This window comes from Nelumbo nucifera, chromosome 4 (genome assembly GCF_055504915.1).
Source record: "Nelumbo nucifera cultivar China Antique chromosome 4, China Antique-T2T, whole genome shotgun sequence".
NCBI lineage: Eukaryota > Viridiplantae > Streptophyta > Magnoliopsida > Proteales > Nelumbonaceae > Nelumbo > Nelumbo nucifera.
Genome location: NC_142652.1, coordinates 62,089,685 through 62,108,158, shown reverse-complemented (window position 1 = coordinate 62,108,158; position 18,474 = coordinate 62,089,685). Strand labels below are relative to the sequence as shown.

General features: G+C 40.6%; 1 protein-coding gene across 1 annotated transcript in view; it reads left to right on the top strand.

Annotated features, from left to right (window-relative positions):
* LOC104589978 (Prolyl oligopeptidase family protein) overlaps positions 1-17,744 on the top strand; it is an 83,825-nt gene extending 66,081 nt beyond the window's left edge. Inside the window, exons 7-11 of the mRNA XM_010248468.3 lie at positions 916-1,281; positions 6,411-6,476; positions 7,010-7,058; positions 9,028-9,151; positions 17,399-17,744. Of these exons, the coding sequence (XP_010246770.1) occupies positions 916-1,281; positions 6,411-6,476; positions 7,010-7,058; positions 9,028-9,151; positions 17,399-17,480 (687 nt within the window). The 3' untranslated portion in view covers positions 17,481-17,744. The remainder of the gene's footprint in view (positions 1-915; positions 1,282-6,410; positions 6,477-7,009; positions 7,059-9,027; positions 9,152-17,398) is intronic.
* The last annotated feature ends 730 nt before the right edge of the window (positions 17,745-18,474 follow it).

The following is an 18,474-nucleotide window of genomic DNA, read 5'->3' as shown; positions in this document are numbered from 1 at the left end:
TTGCGGCCTCTTAATTCTTTGGGCCACTTTGCTTGGAATTGGGAATAAGGAGAGATAAAATGCCGGCAAGTTGGATAAGGAGCTTTTCTTTATAGCATACTCACGATGCCCAATCTTCAAGAGTTTCATGGACTCCAATAACAAATATTGGACGAGATTTTCAACCAGTTCCAGGACTGCCCATTACTATATATGTTTGATTTATCAACAAATCATTACTTCAGAAAACTTTAAGCATTGCATCATAGAAGATGCTGGTGAATTTGAACCTTCAGAACAATCAACTCATAGGAGAAATCCCAAGAGCACTTGCAACCATGTCCACATCTACCAGTGCATTTTGGAAGTTAACCAGCTATAGAAATGTTCCATGTGTTATACAACGGGGTCGAAGGACCCGTTGATATTCTGAGGACTATAAACCCACATGACCATCATGTTCTCCAAGTTCTTCCATGGCATCTTCCAAGCGAAAGGTGCACATCAAACATGTTATTATCAGGTGGTTCCTTCGAATTAGTTTTAGTTTTAATGGCTATTATTTTCATTGAAAGGTCCTTTGCCATAGTATTGGACTGAACTGGCTATTGCAATGTCAGACACATCATGGAGTTGTTTTTCCAGTGGTTTGTGTACAGGCGGGGTTTAGGTAGAAGATGACATTGCTTCAGAAAGGGTAAAAGTGTCTTTTTGTGAAATCCATCCAACATAAAGGTGGGAAGGTATTTTTTAAGTCGATTTAGAAACCTCAGGGTATGTTTAAGTCAATTTTTGAAAACTTAGGGTATGCTTAAGTCTTTTACCCTTAATTTTACTATTTAATTGTCTTCTCGTCTTGTCCATGCACTTTATAATTTTCTTCTATCCTTCGGTTTATTGTACCTATTAATGCTAAAGAATCTTTGTTGTTGATAGATATGCATTGATCCCAGTTTCAAGGCATCAAGACTCTCTTTACTGGACAGAGGCTTTATTTTCGCAATAGCTCACATTCGTGGTGGTGGTGAAATGGGGAGACAGTGGTATGAAAATGGAAAGCTATTGAAGAAGAAAAACACATTTACTGATTTTATAGCTTGTGCTGAGTATTTGATTGAGAAGAAATACTGCTCGAGGGAAAAGTTGTGCATTAATGGGAGGAGTGCGGGGGGGTTGCTTATTGGTTCTGTTCTGAATATGCGGCCTGATTTGTTCAAGGCTGCAGTAGCTGGAGTTCCATTTGTAGATGTTTTGACTACTATGCTTGATCCAACTATACCCCTCACAACTTCAGAGTGGGAGGTCAGTTCTATTTCTTTATCTATCATGAAGATTTGAGTTCATTTAATAAACGGATTAAAAGTGCAGTTACAAAGAGAAAAGGATCGAAGAATTCATTGAGTTTCTGTATAAGGCTTATTGCAAAAATTGGTTTGATCAGATGACTGTATCTTCTGTTCCATCACATTAAGGGGCTGTTTGAGAACAACTAAAGTGACTGAGCTGAATGAGTTATTGTTTTGTATTTTAGTGGACAAAATATCCAGAATAAAAATTTAGGGGGTATATAGTCAACCCAACATGCCATTTTAATGACTTTTCCACTAAATGACAAAACAACAAGTCTTTCAGTTCAGCCATGCCTGCCATTATCAAATGGCCCCTAAAAGGTTGATAGAAAATGTCCATGAACCACATGATAAAAAATATCCAAATGTCCATGTGTTTGAGAACCACATGACTGTATCTTGCCTTGTTAAAAACCATTGCTTGCTTGGCCATTCTTGTGGATTATCCATATTGATCATGTGATACCTCTTTGCTGCTTGATACTACTAACAGTTGTTGATATTGATGCACTAATAGTTTGAACAAAATTTGTATTATATAGTGTCAAGTTGCTGGCATCTTCATTTTATTTTTATTTTTTTACTTTTGGAGGTTGAGGTTGGGGGATTTGAAAAACAAAAATTGGATTAGTCTTTCAATTATAGATAAGTTTGAGTTATTCCACAACAAGTTAGTGGCAATTGTAAACCGGATTGCTATTTGGACTCATTTCCTTTTTCTTTCAAAGCCCTTTACCTTTAACCCATACAACCCTACTAACATTGTATACCGGATTGCTATTTGGATTCATTTATTCTCATCTCCCTTGCATCAGATGTGGACGTATTTTCTATCATTATTTGGAGCTACTTGGGTGGTATATTTTCAATTTGAAATCCAAAAGAGTGAAGGTAGTTTGACATTGTATTAGAAATGCTATCCTATGGAGCATTTGGAAAGAAGGAGCAAACCTGGGTGAATCTAGAATTGATGGAAAAGTGAGGGATGGGTGGGTAACATCAGATTATGTTTTTTAGAACCTGTAAGAACAGGCAATTCATCGAGGGCTGAGAACAGGTTAAGCACTATACCGCTTGAAGGAGACTGTTGGGTTGTCATTTTGTGGGTAAAATCAGGAAAGGGAAGTACCTTGGGCTTTCAGATTCATTGTCAGAGACATCAATTCTTTGGAAGACAACTGAACTGCTTGTTCAGCTCAGTCCCAAGAAATGCTAATGAAACTGCTGACAGATTAGCCAAATTAGGTGTTTTCAGTTCTGTGTTAATTTGGGGTTGTTTGGAACCAATGTTGTTGTTGTTATTGTTATTTTGATCAACAACAGAATAAATTCATTAATATATACAAAGAGGTACAATGGAACACTACAGAGAGAGGTAAACTCTCTTAACACACTCCGAGATGACAGCTGATTACACAGTTATAACACAGCCCAGGAAAGTTGATCCCTTCCCACTTCCTTGCTTTGCCAAAGTATCAGAAAAAGAATTAGCACTTCTTTTTATCCATTGCAGCTTAACTTGTATGCTGTGTTACCCATTTGAACTTCCTTCTTTCATTAACATAGTTCCACCAACCAATCTCCTCCTTTTGCAGCCAGCTCACTACAAACTTTGAATCCCCTTCAATTGTCAATCTTCTGATGTTCAACTCCTTTGCTTTTTGAACTCTTTCCATCACAGCCATTATTTCAGCCCTCAATGAATCACCCATATCTATTGGGCCCGAGGAAAGAGCAATAATTCTTCTCTCCTCATTTTGTAAAACACCTATGCCTGAAGGACCTGGGTTCCCTTCACTACTACCCTCAAAATTCATCTTGATAAACCTGGAAGTAGTTTGGGGCTAGGTCTGCTTGATGAGAACTTTAGAGAGAGAGAGAGAGGGGGCGGATCCTACACCCATCTTATTGTAAAATTATATTCTGCTGATAAAAAAAAAGAACTCTAGAGACGAGTCAGCCACCTCCTTCCACTTTCTAAACAAGTCATCGGTAGAATACGTTCAAAACCACTCAATGATATTGCTCATTGGACCACTCAGATGGTAATTGTTTTAATGAGTGCTTCTCTACCCTTCTAATATGAAAAAAACTCTTTGGTTCCTTTCCTCCCAGACTGCCCAGTAAACAATCACCCTTGTACACCTCCATTGAACACGCTTTGTACATTTGGTGGTATTTGTCCACCCCACCCCAGCCTTGACCCTGAAACTGTCCTGACTATATAAATATTGTTAATATATCTTAATATATGTTATATTATATTATAATCTTGCATATATTATATTTTGCTATATTATATTACATGATATAATATAGTTTTCGGTAGGTTTCCAAAAAATAAAAAGAAATACAAGTAGGAATGATCAGGGATGGGTGGGGCAAATTTGGGGATCCCCATTCCTCACAGGGATGGAGATGGGGTTGGGATTTCTGCCCTTGCTGGGGTTTGGGGCAGTGATAGGGCAAGGCATTTATTTAAGTTCAGGGTTGAGGATGGGGCATGCAAAACCCAGACCCACCCTGCCTCGTCATTCCTAGATGGCATCAAGAAAGAAGACACAGGTTTATCCCAAAGGTCTGACAAATTAAAAAGATATGGAAATTGTTCCTTCACTGGTGAGTCACCTAGTCACACATGTTCCCAGAATTTAACAAGGTTTCTAGAGCACAAGGTACATTTGATAAACAATTAGAATACAAATAGAATATCATGGATAGATTTTCATGGTGAATCTCCTGTTGCTCTAGCCCAAAGTCTAGCATTCCATCCGTTAGCCGCAAGTCCATGAATGGTTATTATCACCTTTTGCGCACAATTTTTCCTTTTGTGTTGTCTGACTCCATAATTACTTACTCAATGGAGCCATATTCCTTTTCTGGAAATTCCCTACACCTAGCTCCCATAGAAGAGATCTTCTATGGTCCCTCTTCTCTCCCCATCTTCCAACTAACTCCGTGGTCCCTCTTCTCTCCCCTAGCTCCCATAGGATCCCTATTCCTTAATCAAAATTTCCAATCTTCTACTCACCAGTTCTAGAATTTTGAACACTGACAAATAGTACATTGACAAGTTGGTCAACGTTGACCTAATCAATGTATTACCTACCCCCCAAAGACAGGTAACTTTTCTTCCAAGAGGCCAACCTTTAGTGAATCTCTCAACTACTGGGTTCCAAAATCTAGCATTCCTTGGATTATCACCCAAACGTAGCCCTAAATAGGTCATAGGCCATTGAAACACTACACAACCTTGACATTTAAATATGACATTTTGTCAAAAAGTTGGGCAACCAATTTCAAATTTCTGATCCACCTATGGCACTCCCTTCGCAGAAAAGAATACTATCATCTGCAAATTATAAGTGAGTGATCAGCACACTCTCCCTACCAACTCTCCACCCCCTCACCAAACTTCCAGTATTTGCCCTAGAAATTAAGATTTGAATCAACCCAAAAGAAAGATAATATTTTAATCTGAAAATTAGAGAAAAAAGGGAGAAAATAGCAAGAAAAGAAGAGAAAGAAGATGAGAGAAGGAAGGAGAAGAGAGTCCGGTCTGTTCTCTCTCCTTTCTCCTAATCACTTTTATTTGCTTTATCATAATTAACATAATCACAACGATGCCCTTAATGTGGCAGTGAGCTGAGAAACATAACATAAGATGAATAAAGAAGTTAACAGGCACACTAATATAAGCATAACAAATAAAAGAAGATAATAATAAAAGAACACTAGGATGCATTTGGCCCAGTCTCTCTACACTTCCCTCAAACTGATCATAGATGTCACAATCATGTCCAGGTTGTTTATATAATGTAGTAACTTCCCCTTTCAGAGCTCTCTTAGTCAAGACATCAGCTAATTGCTCTTCAAAAGCAATAAATGGCAGGATAGCTTCCCCCGAAGCGACTCTCTCCTGCATGAAATGTCTATCTACTTAAATATGCTTTAAGTAGATAAAGAAGTTAACAGGCACACTAATATAAGCATAACAAATAAAAGAAGATAATAATAAAAGAACACTAGGATGCATTTGGCCCAGTCTCTCTACACTTCCCTCAAACTGATCATAGATGTCACAATCATGTCCTGGTTGTTTATATAATGTAGTAACTTCCCCTTTCGGAGCTCTCTTAGTCAAGACATCAGCTAATTGCTCTTCAAAAGCAATAAATGACAGGATGGCTTCCCCCCGAAGCGACTCTCTCCTGTATGAAATGTCTATCTACTTAAATATGCTTTATTTTATCATGCTAAATAGGATAATGAGCAATGTTGATAGCTGTTTGATTATCACACTATAACATCATTGGCTTTTCATAATCAATGATCTTTAACGTTGCTCTTTTTCCTTTCCTAATCTTTAACATCTGTCGGTCCTTGCTTTTGCTTTCCTCAAACAGCAGTTTCTTTGCTTTGATCCCAACCTCCTCTCTCCATCTTGTCACCGGACAGAACTCCTCTCTCCATCTCTTCCCTCATTACTTTGGAACCAAGGTTATTATTATAACTACTTTCTAAAATATCCAATATTGTATCACAGGTCAGCTTAAGGCTGTTTGTATTTTTGTCTGATCCTTGTACTCAGCAAACTTTCTGTGATAATGAATGAAATTCAGCACTGTAATTATCAAAAAATAAATTATATACAAGATGACATAACATAGATCTTGGGATAGTGGGAAGCACCGCTCAAAGTCCCCACATGGATTTCCTAGGATGAAACCATCGCTTCTACATTTTTTTCTGAGATGCATGAGGAGGATGTTGAATTATCAACAGTATAAAGTTATCTTGAGAACAAGCATTTAATATAATCTTCTTTTGACCTCTGACATCTAGGCTGGAAGCCACCAATTAGCTGCTCCTAGATTTTAAGCATTCACTATGAAGTTTGATGAGTACCTTAATTTTCTTATAATTGTATCTGAAACATCACAGTATTCTCTATGTACTCTCAATTGAGTTTCACAAGTCTATGTGCATGTATGGTGTTACCTTTTTCTAAACAGGTTTTTTAAGGCACAGTTATGTGGTTTTATGGTTGAATTCATGCTTGTTTCTTTGATGGCATTGCAGGAATGGGGTGATCCACGGAAAGAAGAATATTATTTCTACATGAAGTCCTATTCCCCTGTTGATAATGTGAGAATGTCAACTCTTTTCTTTTTTCACTTTTTATCATCTTCCCCCTTTATATTCTATTTTTGTGCAGCCTATACTATCTTGAAGCTTATATTGATTATTGTTTGGCACTAATAGTTTGTGGTTGTCCTAAAGAAAATTATGCTTTCATGATTTTCAGTATCTTCATTATTTATCAAGTCATGGCAATTGATTAGTTATTGTAGTTGATCATCTTCTAATTTTAAAAGATTCAAATGCTTGACAAGAAACTTGTATGTAAGAATACAAGGGGTAGGGAGATCTGCTAATGCTATGGCTGACTGTTTAGCCAAGCAAGGGGTAACGAGGGAACTTTTTTATTGGGCTCAGCTGTAATATTTAGTGTTTGAAGGGTTGGAGAGGTCACAGTTCGTGCCTCTCCAAGTGTCTTCTGTAAAAGTTGCTCCTAATTTCTTTCTCTAATAAATTCTTCATTTATCAAAAAACAAATAAATATACTTTCTAAAAATGGTAAGCCCTTGTCATTAAGTATACCTTCTTTTTTTTTGCAGATTAAGCCACAAAATTACCCAAATATTCTTGTTACAGCTGGTTTAAATGGTAAGCAAGTTGCTTTGATTGTGTGCCATTGGTTTCTTCTTGTCATACATGTCAGGAGAACCTTTCCTGCTTTTGGTCTCCTCATTGTTGATATTTACAGAAACTACCTACTACATGCTATTTCTAATTGGGAAGGACAAAATCTTTCTGGTTACCTACAATGTGCTTTGTGAAACAAAGAAGAAAACAGTAGACGGGAAGAGTAGAGAAAGAATAGGAAGATTTGGTAGTTGACCTTATTATTTAGTCAACCAATGACAGTGATTACAGGATTGCTCTTATATATGTGCATGTGTATTTTAACATTTCCCCTCAAGCTGAGCATATATATTGTTATGCCGTGCTTTCCCAATATACATGAGTTTTGCTTTCATCCATATTTGTCAAGGTGACACCTACTCAATACAGCACTCTGGAAGAGTTGCCTCGCCCAAATGCCTTAATTTATATGCAAGACATCACATAATATTTTTATATTTTCTTTATGTTATTAATAGTAGTACAATAGATTTTGTTAGGCTAAATTATTCATATTTGTGGGATTATAGTACTAATATTATTATTTGTATACTACTTTCTTTTTTATTATTTTCTTATTTGTTTGGGTTCAATCGACACACAAGTCAGTGACAATAGTTTTTGACCCTTTAAGACTTTAAAACCTGAATTGATAAGAACAGTCAATAGGACTTCCTCTTCATCTTCTTCTGAGGATCGAAATAAGGGCGCAACCCTTTTTTGCTGAATAGGTCTCAGCCCTTATGTTTTGTATGTTTTCTTTCTCTTCTTATCATTCTGAGTATCAGCATCCTCACCCCTAGTCCAAGCTCCACCCCTTCAAATTCCTCCTTTGGGCCACTCAACATCGTTGGCATTGGAACAGAAAAGCTTTCTAGAGATGGAACAACATCATCCTTCTGGAAAACTGGTGCACTCAAAACTGCAATTACTTGCCAATTTCCTGTTCGCGATCCCCAAAAGGGTGATTGTCCCAAATGCCTCTTCAACCACATATTTTGTCAACATGTTCCTCAACACTCATTCCAATACTCCTCTTTCCATCTCTGTCATAACTGGTAATCACCCAAACCAATTATTTTCCTTTCCCCTTCACGCCTTAGAAGAGTCAACTCTAAACAAGGCCCCAAAATTTTTAATCTTAAACCGCTTGAAAATACAGGAACTCCTTTTATCAACCTGTAACTTAGTCATCCAGTTATTAAGTCTATTCTTGAACTTCTTGAAAATCCCCGTACTTGAGCCTCCAACCAACCTCACATTCCTACATGTCTCTTCAGATTCTGAGGTCACAGACTTTTCCTTTCCTTTTTCAATTCTAACCATTTGGCTTGTCACATGTCCCACTGCACCCATTTCCATGTCAACTACATCAACGGATAATAAATGGATTGGATTCTAATGGATTGAATCAAGCAGTATCTGAATTCGATCTGATTAACAAATGGATCAAATTTTCAAATATGATTCAATCTGATTGTGGTTTGATAGGCCAAAGCTGACTTAAATAAATTGGAGTTTAATTCAAACTGATTAAATCAGATTTGGTTACTGATTTGAGTCAACGTACTTGTCTTCCCTATGTTTACTGCTTTGAGTCATCCTGATCCTTCCATTTAACCACCATATGATTATCTATCTCTTTCCACAATAAAAATAGGGAAGTACATTGAGACACATTGAATAGTCCCAACTATTCTTCAATGTTGTCATAATAATATGCTTTGTCCAGGTAGAAAGAACTACTTTTATGCTCACTATGATTATTTAGTCCCATAAAATTTTGCTCAGTATATCTATTGGGTAGATTCAGCAGCCGTTGGGTCTTCAGCCTTACATTATGAAATGTGTTCATTCATTCAGTAAAATTGCAGGAGGCAGTCTTTCATATCCCTTATAGTATGATGCACATATTTTAGTATTTAAATTCTGGCCTTTTATGTTGAAACAGATCCCCGAGTTATGTATTCTGAACCAGCAAAGTTCGTGGCAAAGATGAGGGAAATGAAAACTGATGATAATATACTGTTATTTAAATGTGAGCTTGGTGCTGGCCACTTCTCGAAGTCAGGAAGGTAATCATTTTGAAAATTCCGTTTCTTGCGAACAACTAAACTATGAAAAGTAGCATGGGTATGGGCCTGTAACCCCAATGTACTGATTGTAATATAAATATGAAACAAAAGCAGGCAGTGCACTATTTCCGCAGTCCACAAAGAGTAGGAACTGGGGGTAGATCCATTATTGGCAATAGCATCGGTTAGACCATTAACCTCTTTACAGGGAAGGAAACAATGAAATGTGGAAAATAGCCACTGTCGTCGTGACTGTCTTAAATAATGACATATTTATCAGTGATGGTAAATTTCATACATCATATAGTGATGTAGTAGGTCCTATGGGAGCTAGGTAGGCTACTTGAGGGAATGACTCAAGAAGATAATTGCAGCTTGAGGAGAATTTGTTTATCAGAGCTATCTAAGATGTATAACTTGTAAAGTTTCCTAAATCAAATTTAAGAATCTAAGAGTTTCTCTACGAACCAATGGAATTTGTGAAAACCAATTTAGTAGGTCTTGGAATGGAATTTTGTATACAAGATTGATATTTAAGGGAAATTAAATTTGGTAGGGTTCCAGGTGAAAATTTTTGGTTGAAACCAAGTGTAAAGAATTGTAATGAAGAATTATGTGTATGTTCAAATTTGAAGAGGTCAAGCAAGTTTGTAATAGAAAAATGAAAATTTCCTTTGTGAGAGAAAGTTGGGAGTTCCTAGAATTTAAAAAATTGCAAAATGGAAGGAGACTTACTCGGGTATGTTGGAGGATGCTCATGGAGTATAGTGATGCCTTTGTGTCACGGGGCTAATCGACGGGGCCCCGTGCGGCGCTCGATGGGGTCGAGAAAGCCTACAAATGCAAGCAACAACACACAAAAGGAAACAAGAGTGCACACAAATTAGACAAAAGGCAACTTGTATTGCATTAATCAGTGGTAAGCACAAGCACACAGTACAGTGTCGAGGGGATCTCGTGCTTAACCTTTACACGCATATGAGCTCACTTGACTACCTACCTCCCCTCAAAGAGTACGTTAAGCTTTTGGGGGAGTGACAAAATGATACATCAAAATACTGAGCATGCATACTACTATTTACATAATTGCCATTGGCATACCCCCTTACAAAAAGAATACAAGGACCCAACCCAAGACACTTAGATGGCGTGCTGATGGCGCTGATGGTGGCTGAACCGTCACAGTCTCCCCCACTCAATTCAATCTTCGTCCTCGAAGATTCTTCCTCAGGTACTCGTCCAGCTTCACTGCGAACGGAAGGAGGTCTTTTGTAAGCTCCCAGGTGTCGTCTTCTGCAGGTCCCTTCCACTTCACCAGGTACTCCCATTCTGATGTTTGGGAGGATTGGGACAACCTATGGTTGAGGATGGAGTTGAGGGATCGGTTCTTGGGTGGTTGGTAGGATGGATGTGGGCGTTGACTTTGGTTTCGGGAGGTATCTTGGCTGTCGGCATGGTAGGGTTTAAGTTGGCTTACATGAAAGACAGGGTGTACTTTTAGCCATGGAGGTGGTTTGAGTCTGTAGGCTGAAGCTCCTACTTTGGCTAGGATTTCACAGGGTCCCTCATATTTTCTCACAAGCCCGGGGTGTACTCTTCGAAAGAACCTAAGGCAATGGGTATGGAGTTTTACTAAGGCAGGTCACCTACTTGGAAGTTCTCGGGTCGTTTACCCAAATCGGCCCATTTCTTCATTCTTCTGGAGGCTTTCTCTAGGGAGGCTCGAGTGATGTCAACTTCTTCCTTGATGATCGTTGACGATGCTGTGCGGACATCTTGGTAGTTGGCCGGTGATGACTTCAAAAGGACTCTGATTGGTGGAGGAGCTCTTCTGTGTATTGACGGAGAACTGTGCAATGTCCAGCAATCGAACCCAATTCTTCTATGTAGCTGATACAAAATGGCGGAGGTACTCTTCAAGGAGGGAGTTCATTCTCTCTGTCTGCCCATCTGACTCTGGATGGTTGCTGCTAGAGAAGTCCAAGTTCGAGCCAAGAAGCTTGAATAACTCTGTCCAGAAAGCACTAGTGAATCGGGGATCCCGATCACTAACAATGTTCTGTGGGACTCCCCCATATTTCACCATGTGCTTGAAGAAAAGGTATGTCGTGTCTTCAGCTGAAAGGTGCTTTGGTGCTGGGATGAAAGTGGCATACTTGGAAAATCTATCAACAACAACAATAATGGATGCATAGTCTCCCACTTTAGGTAGACCGCTGATGAAGTCCATGGAAACACTCTCCCAAGGTTGTGAGGGCGTTGGGAGAGGTTGTAGGAGTCCAAGAGGCTTGGCACGCTCAGGCTTGTCTTGCTAGCAAATCAGGCATGTCCTTGTGTATTCTCGAACATCTTGCTCCATATGAGGCCAATAGTAGGCATGTTGTAGAAGTGCCAAGGTACGTTGCCACCCAGGGTGTCCTGCCCATAAGCTGTCATGATATTCACGTAGGAGAGTCTTCCTCAAGTCTTCAACTCTTGGTACAAATATCCGCCTTCCCTTTGTCAAAAGAAGGCCTTCTTCAACCCAAAACCGCCTAGTCTTCCCTTCACGAGCAGCTGTCAATAGGCTCTGAGCAATGGGGTCCTTCTGGAGTCCTTCCTTGATGCGCTTAATGAGGTCCAGTCTGATTTGGCTTTTAGAGGGACCTTCACCTATGGATAGTGCTGCAAGCTCGGCCTTCCTACTAAGTGCATCAGCAACCCTGTTCATCGGCCCTGGCTTGTACTCTAATCATGTCAAACTCCGCTAAGAAATCTTGCCATCGAGCTTGCTTAGGGCTCAGCTTCTTCTGTGACTGAAAGTAACTGGTAGCTATGTTGTCAGTCTTGACCACGAACTTGGAGCCAAGCAGGTAGTGTCGCCATGTGCGGAGGCAATGGATGATGGCTGTCATCTCCTTCTCTTGCACAGTGTACCTTCTCTCTGTATCATTCAATTTGCGGCTTTCAAAGGCGATGGGATGTCCTTCTTGCATCAAGACCCCACCAATGGCAAAGTCAGAAGCATCTGTGTGTAGCTCATACGGCTTGCTTGGACCAGGCAAGTCGAGGACAGGTTCTGCTGAGACAGCTCTCTTCAAATCATCAAAAGCTGTTTGGCAACATTCATTCCAGGTCCACATACTAGTCTTCTTCAGTAAGTTGGTGAGGGCAGTGGCTCGTGCTGAGAATCCAGAGATGAATCTTCGATAGTAGTTCACGAGGCCAAGGAAGGAGCGAAGTTCGGTGACCCTGGTGGGAGGTGCTCCAGAGATGAATCTTCGATAGTAGTTCACGAGGCCAAGGAAGGAGCGAAGTTCGGTGACCCTAGTGGGAGGTGCCCAATCTTGAATGGCCTTGACTTTAGCTGGATCCATGCTGATTGTGCTTGCTCGAATTATATGGTCGAGGAAGGCCACCTCTTCTGTGGCGAAAGAACATTTCTCCTTCTTGACAAACAGGTTGTTCTCCCGCAAGACCTGGAAAACAGTACGGAGGTGGTCAACATGTTCCTCCAAGGTTCTACTGTAAATTACAATATCATCAATATACACAACAACAAATTGGTCTAGGTAGGGATGAAATATTCTGTTCATCAATGTACAAAAGGTGGTTGGAGCATTGGTGAGCCCAAAGGGCATGACACAAAATTCAAAGGACCCATATCGGGTAACACAAGCTGTTTTGTGTTCGTCTCCTTCGGCTATACGCACTTGATAGTACCCCGACCTCAGGTCTAGCTTGGTGAAGTACTTGGCCCTGTTGAGCTGGTCAAAGAGGTCGGCCACCAAAGGTATGGGATATTTGTTCTTGATGGTGAGCTTGTTGAGAGCTCGGTAGTCAATACAGAGCCGAAGAGATCCATCATGCTTCTTTTGAAACAGGACTGGTGCTCCAAAAGGGGCCTTAGAAGGCTGAATCAATCCAGCATCCAACAACTCATTCAACTGCTTTCGTAGCTCGGCCAGCTCAGGAGGAGACATTCTATATGGCGGGCGTGCCGGTGGTTTTGTTCCAGGCTCCAACTCAATCTTGTGATCAACTTCTCTCCTTGGGGGAAGCTTCTTCGGCAATGTGGGAGGCATGACATCTTGGAATTCTTCTAGTGCCATTGTAATCGCTGGCGGGATATGCCCGGTTGGTGGGTCAGGCAGGTCGGAGTCCACCAATGTGGCTAGGTAAGTGGTCTCTCCTTTCCGCACTCCATCCTTGAGTTGCAGTGCTGAGAGCATCTTGGGGGTGGACGTGGTCTCTGGCACAACTGGAACCATGCAAGGAGCCTGATCTTCGAATATGCACACTGAGTTGAGGAAGGGCATGGGCACCGCCTTTACTTGAGTTAAGAAGTCCATGTTGAGAACCTGAAAATCATCCATGGGCATGACTGAGAGGTCTATCATCCCTTCCCAGTCACCAAGTTGCAAGACCACCCCATGAGCTACACCTTGTATGGGTTTGGCATTAGAGTTCACAGCCTTCAACCATCCGACTTCCTTGGTAGGTGCAAGTTCAACTCGGGATGCCTCCTCCATAGAGATAAAGTTGTGGGTAGCGCCTGTATCCACCATGGCTCTTGTGGGCTTACCATTCAAGCGAATGTCTACATACATCAGTCCCTTCAGCTTGAACTTCAGTGCTCCTTGCGGGCTCGTCTTCTTCTTCATTGCATTGAGTCTTCATAGAGCCCCCATTCTTGTCTCCTCTGGTTCCTTCTCCTCTTCGCTATGCTCATCATCACTAAGCTTTGCAAGCAAGGCATTGAGCTTCCCCCGACTAGGACAATCCTTAGTCCAATGTTTTCCCTCACAGATGAAGCATGGTGCCGGAGGTGTTCTCTTCACAAACTGGCCACCCCTGTATCCAGAGTCTCCTTCGGGTCCCCTGTAGAACTTAAAAGTGTTGGGTTTACTTGGCCCGGAGTCTCCCTTGGGCACGTAGTAAGGTTTCCTATCACCTCATATCTTCCCTACGCCCTGATATGAGTTGGGTTTGGGGCAGTCTTTGCTTGGTCGCCTGTTGTCTACCAGTTGTTCAGCAACGGCCATGGCTGTGGCGAGGTCCTTCACACCTCGTCTCTGGAGTTCAAGCTCGGCCCATTGTTGTAGGCCATCCATAAAGTTGAAGAGCAGGTCCTTATCTGACATGTCCGTGATCTCGAGCGATAGTGTGGAGAACTCCTTCACGTACTCATGCAATGAGCCCGTGTGTTTTAGGTTCTTGAGCTTCCGACGGGCTTGGTACTCCACGTTCTCTGGATAGAACTGGCGCTTTATCTCGCTCTTGAACACGGACCAGGTATTAATGGAGCATAATCCTCGCTTCGCATCGGCACATCTCCTGCGCCACCATAACATAGCAACATCAGTAAGATACATAACAACAGTACGCACCTTGGCCGCCTCCTCAACGAGCTTGGCGGTGGTGAAATATTGTTCCATTTGCCACAGGAAGTTGTCAAGCTCCCGGGCATCGCGGGTCCCTGCATATGAGGTAGGCTCACGGACTTTGATCTTTGGAGGGGTTGGAGCAGCAGGTGTGCTAGCTGTACTGGCCATCAGCCTCTTCAGAAGGGTCACTTCGCCCTTCAAGTCTTCGAGCTGGATCTGTAGGCACTTCACCAGGTCTTCTAGTGGGTTGTCTGGCCTGTTGGAGCTGTCACCGGACTGGTCCTCCAATCTTTCCACGACCGATGCTACGGTCTCAAGGTTGAGCTGAAGCTCGTCCACACGGTCACGAGTTTCACCAACCACTGCTTCACAACGCATGATGTGCTTGTCCATGGTCGCAAGCTTGTCAACTGACTTGTCACGCTTGCTATGCTTTGAGCTGACGCCTTTGTCTTTGGGAGAGCTACCTCTAGGCTCATCCTCATCATAAACCCGTGAGATCCCTTCTTGGATCTCCTCTCGCATGTCATGATTCTTCATCGGGCTGGTGTTGTTGCGGGGCACGACAAGGACTCGTTGGGCTTGACAACCGCTAGTGTCAACGAGGCTCTGATACCAACTGTCACGGAGCTAATTGACGGGGCCCCGTGCGGCGCTCGATGGGGTCGAGAAAGCCTACAAATGCAAGCAACAACACACAAAAGGAAACAAGAGTGCACACAAATTAGACAAAAGGCAACTTGTATTGCATTAATCAGTGGTAAGCACAAGCACACAGTACAGTGTTGAGGGGATCTCGTGCTTAACCTTTACACGCTTATGAGCTCACTCGACTACCTACCTCCCCTCAAAGAGTACGTTAAGCTTTTGGGGGAGTGACAAAATGATACATCAAAATACTGGGCATGCATACTACTATTTACATAATTGCCATTGGCATACCCCCCTTACAAAAAGAGTACAAGGACCAACCCAAGACACTTAGATGGCGTGCTGATGGCACTGATGGTGGCTGAACCGTCACATTTGGGCATAGTTGTCAAGGTGATGCCTAGGCGGGTGCTTGGGCGACAAGGCGCCTTTTGAGGTTTGGCTTGCCTAATTGCCAAGCAGTTTTTTACTTCCTACTATAAAATACTTTTTTTGTTCGTTCTTTTTTGAGATCATAATTATAAAATAGACATTATTAAACTAAAATAATCATTTTGTGTTTATATACTAATTTCTTTTTATTGTTTTCTTATTTATTAGGGTTTAATCCACACAAACATTGCTAAATGCTGTATTGAACCCTCAAAGACTTCAAAACCTGAACCAATATGTAAGGAAGAACTTAAAATTTTATCTACTACTACTACTACTGCTACTTCCATTACTTTTTCTTTTCTTCTTTTCCTATAACCAAAATAAGGGTTCATCCCCTATATTTTTTGAATTTTATTTTCATTCTTCTTTTTCTTCTCATGAATATGTTGATTTTCTATATTTTAATATGAACTTTATACTTTTCTTATGAAAGTTATGAATAATTATTAGGGAAATATGGTTATGGTACCTAGGGAACTACCCTAGGATCTATGTTTTTAACATAAAAAAATCCATCGCCTAGGCAGCAAGGCGCCCTGCCCCCTATTGCCTAGCCTCACCTTGGTTCATTGGAAACTATGCCTTTGGGATGTCTTGAAGAGCTTCTGGGTTAATTAATTAATTCAGATCTGCAAGGGAAAAGAAGAGAAAACAAGCAGAGATTCGTGCTGAGAAGAAATACACAAGGACAAGCCTCATTACTTGGTGAAATACTTTCAGTGCATTCATGAAGGGTGAGATAGACTCAACGAAAACCAATGGAGATTGGACTTTTATAAAACCACTAAGGTAAATGCAATTGGTTGTAAATGGATTTATAAGAGGAAAAAGGACATAGATAGTAAAATTGAGGCTTACAATACCTGGTTGGTAGCAAAAGGTTATAATAAAAAAGAAGGTATTGACCATGAAACATTTTCACTTGTGAAAATAAACTGACAGAAGACACTGAAACCCTTATTTGAGTTTTATTGCTTGGGAAGCATTTCAGAGTAGGATTCGATCTAGAAACTAAGGAGGAAGAGTTGTGTCACCTACAGTTAGGCTTGATTGAGAAGTGAAGGTGTATTTTGGATGTGAATACCATAGAGAGCTGCATTTGTAGAAGTTTATTCGACAAGTATGTTTTTCAGTTGTGTCACCTACAGTTCGGCTGATTTATTTATCAAACCCATATGGGATTTCTTGTAGGAATTGCTCCTGAACAAGGGAGAAACTCTTAGGAAGAGTGGTATCTATTGTTCCTGAACATTCATGGGGGCATCTACCATTTATTGGTGCATTACCTTGCCAGTGTCATTTTGACAAAAAATTGAGAGGATTTCAGAATTTCCAGCATTTATTCAATTTTGGCGAGTTCAGGTTTTTATCTAAATATCTGTGTTAAAGTAAAACAGCTGTAGTCTACTTGTGTATAATGAGTAATTATGCCAAGTTCAGGTTTGTATCTATGTTGGCAAAAGCCAGAGCTAGAAACATTAGGATTTGCCAAGGTGCCACATTGAATGTTGTAGGCATTTGAAAGTTAAAACTAAATATAATAATTTTTAGCCTGGAAAAACACTACAAGTGATCTGAAAACATGTTAAAATGTAAACATGGATATATAACATAATCAACATGGCAAAGCTTTTACCCTTCAGATTCATGTCTATATGATACATGAACCATTTGGCGGTAAGCTCTAGCATACGAGTGTTTGAGGGCATGAGCTTTACATATAATAATTTCTGTTGACTGTTGTGATCTGTTTCCCCTGGCCCTGTTTAATAATCTGCATCTTGGTTTCATGCAGGTTCGAGAAGCTTCAAGAGGATGCCTTCACCTATGCTTTTATGCTGAAGGCCTTGGACATGGTTCCTGCTCTTGAACACTAGGCACGCTGATGTATCAAAATTTTCTTAATTGGATCTATAACATGCATTACTTAATATTATATTTATTTTGTACTTGAATTTAGAATGAGAATGCAAACTGATGGTGGCTCGTTGTATGATACGAACCTCTTTCCTTCATTGAGAAGAATAGAGGATTCCCTCGAGCTGTAGTTCTAAAGCACCGCTCAGAGGGGATTCGAGACCTACTCTCAGAGAAGACACGAAATAAAAGAAATGTATATTAATTGATCGATGATTCTATTACTTGATTGTTCTTGCATATATAGGCAATTTCTCATTACAAAACACCAAACACCTTAACGGTCTAATGATTGGATAACGATGGTAGATAAGTGAGTCAAACTGTCTAACAATCTGTCACGTTAGCTCCATGATTCGATATTCTCCCTAACCAACATATGCAGGTGAGCCTTGAGTTGCATATTTGATCTTTTGCCACGTATCCCTTGCTGTTATGGACCGTAACATTGTAGGGAGACTTTGGAACGATTCCCGCTGCCACCAGGGTTGGGGGGTTCTGCGTATGGGGTATGGGCTACCCCCATTCACCCCATGAACCAAAAAAAAAAAAAGAATTAAATATTGTTTCAGTTTACTTAGTCCTCATTTGTACCAGTCATTAATGAATTGAGTAAACATATTGAGTTCTATCGTGCTTGTTGTTTGATCAAACTAACAAACTTTTATGGACAAATATAATAGAGACGAGGTTTTAAAATAAGTAGGATTCTCGATCAAGCATAACTCAATGTGACCTCTTTTATTTTCTTGATTCGAAAATTTTTGAATGTTGCCCACAGAAATATAGTTGGATTGGCAAAAACGGAGGGGTGCATCCGCAATCTTTGGGGCAATAGCTAATAGCACTTACATTAAAATAATAGTTGTATACAGTTGTAAGGTCAACAATTTTGTATTCAGCTAGGGTTACAAGAGCATCTTCTTGGAAAACTATTTGTGATATTTTACGTCT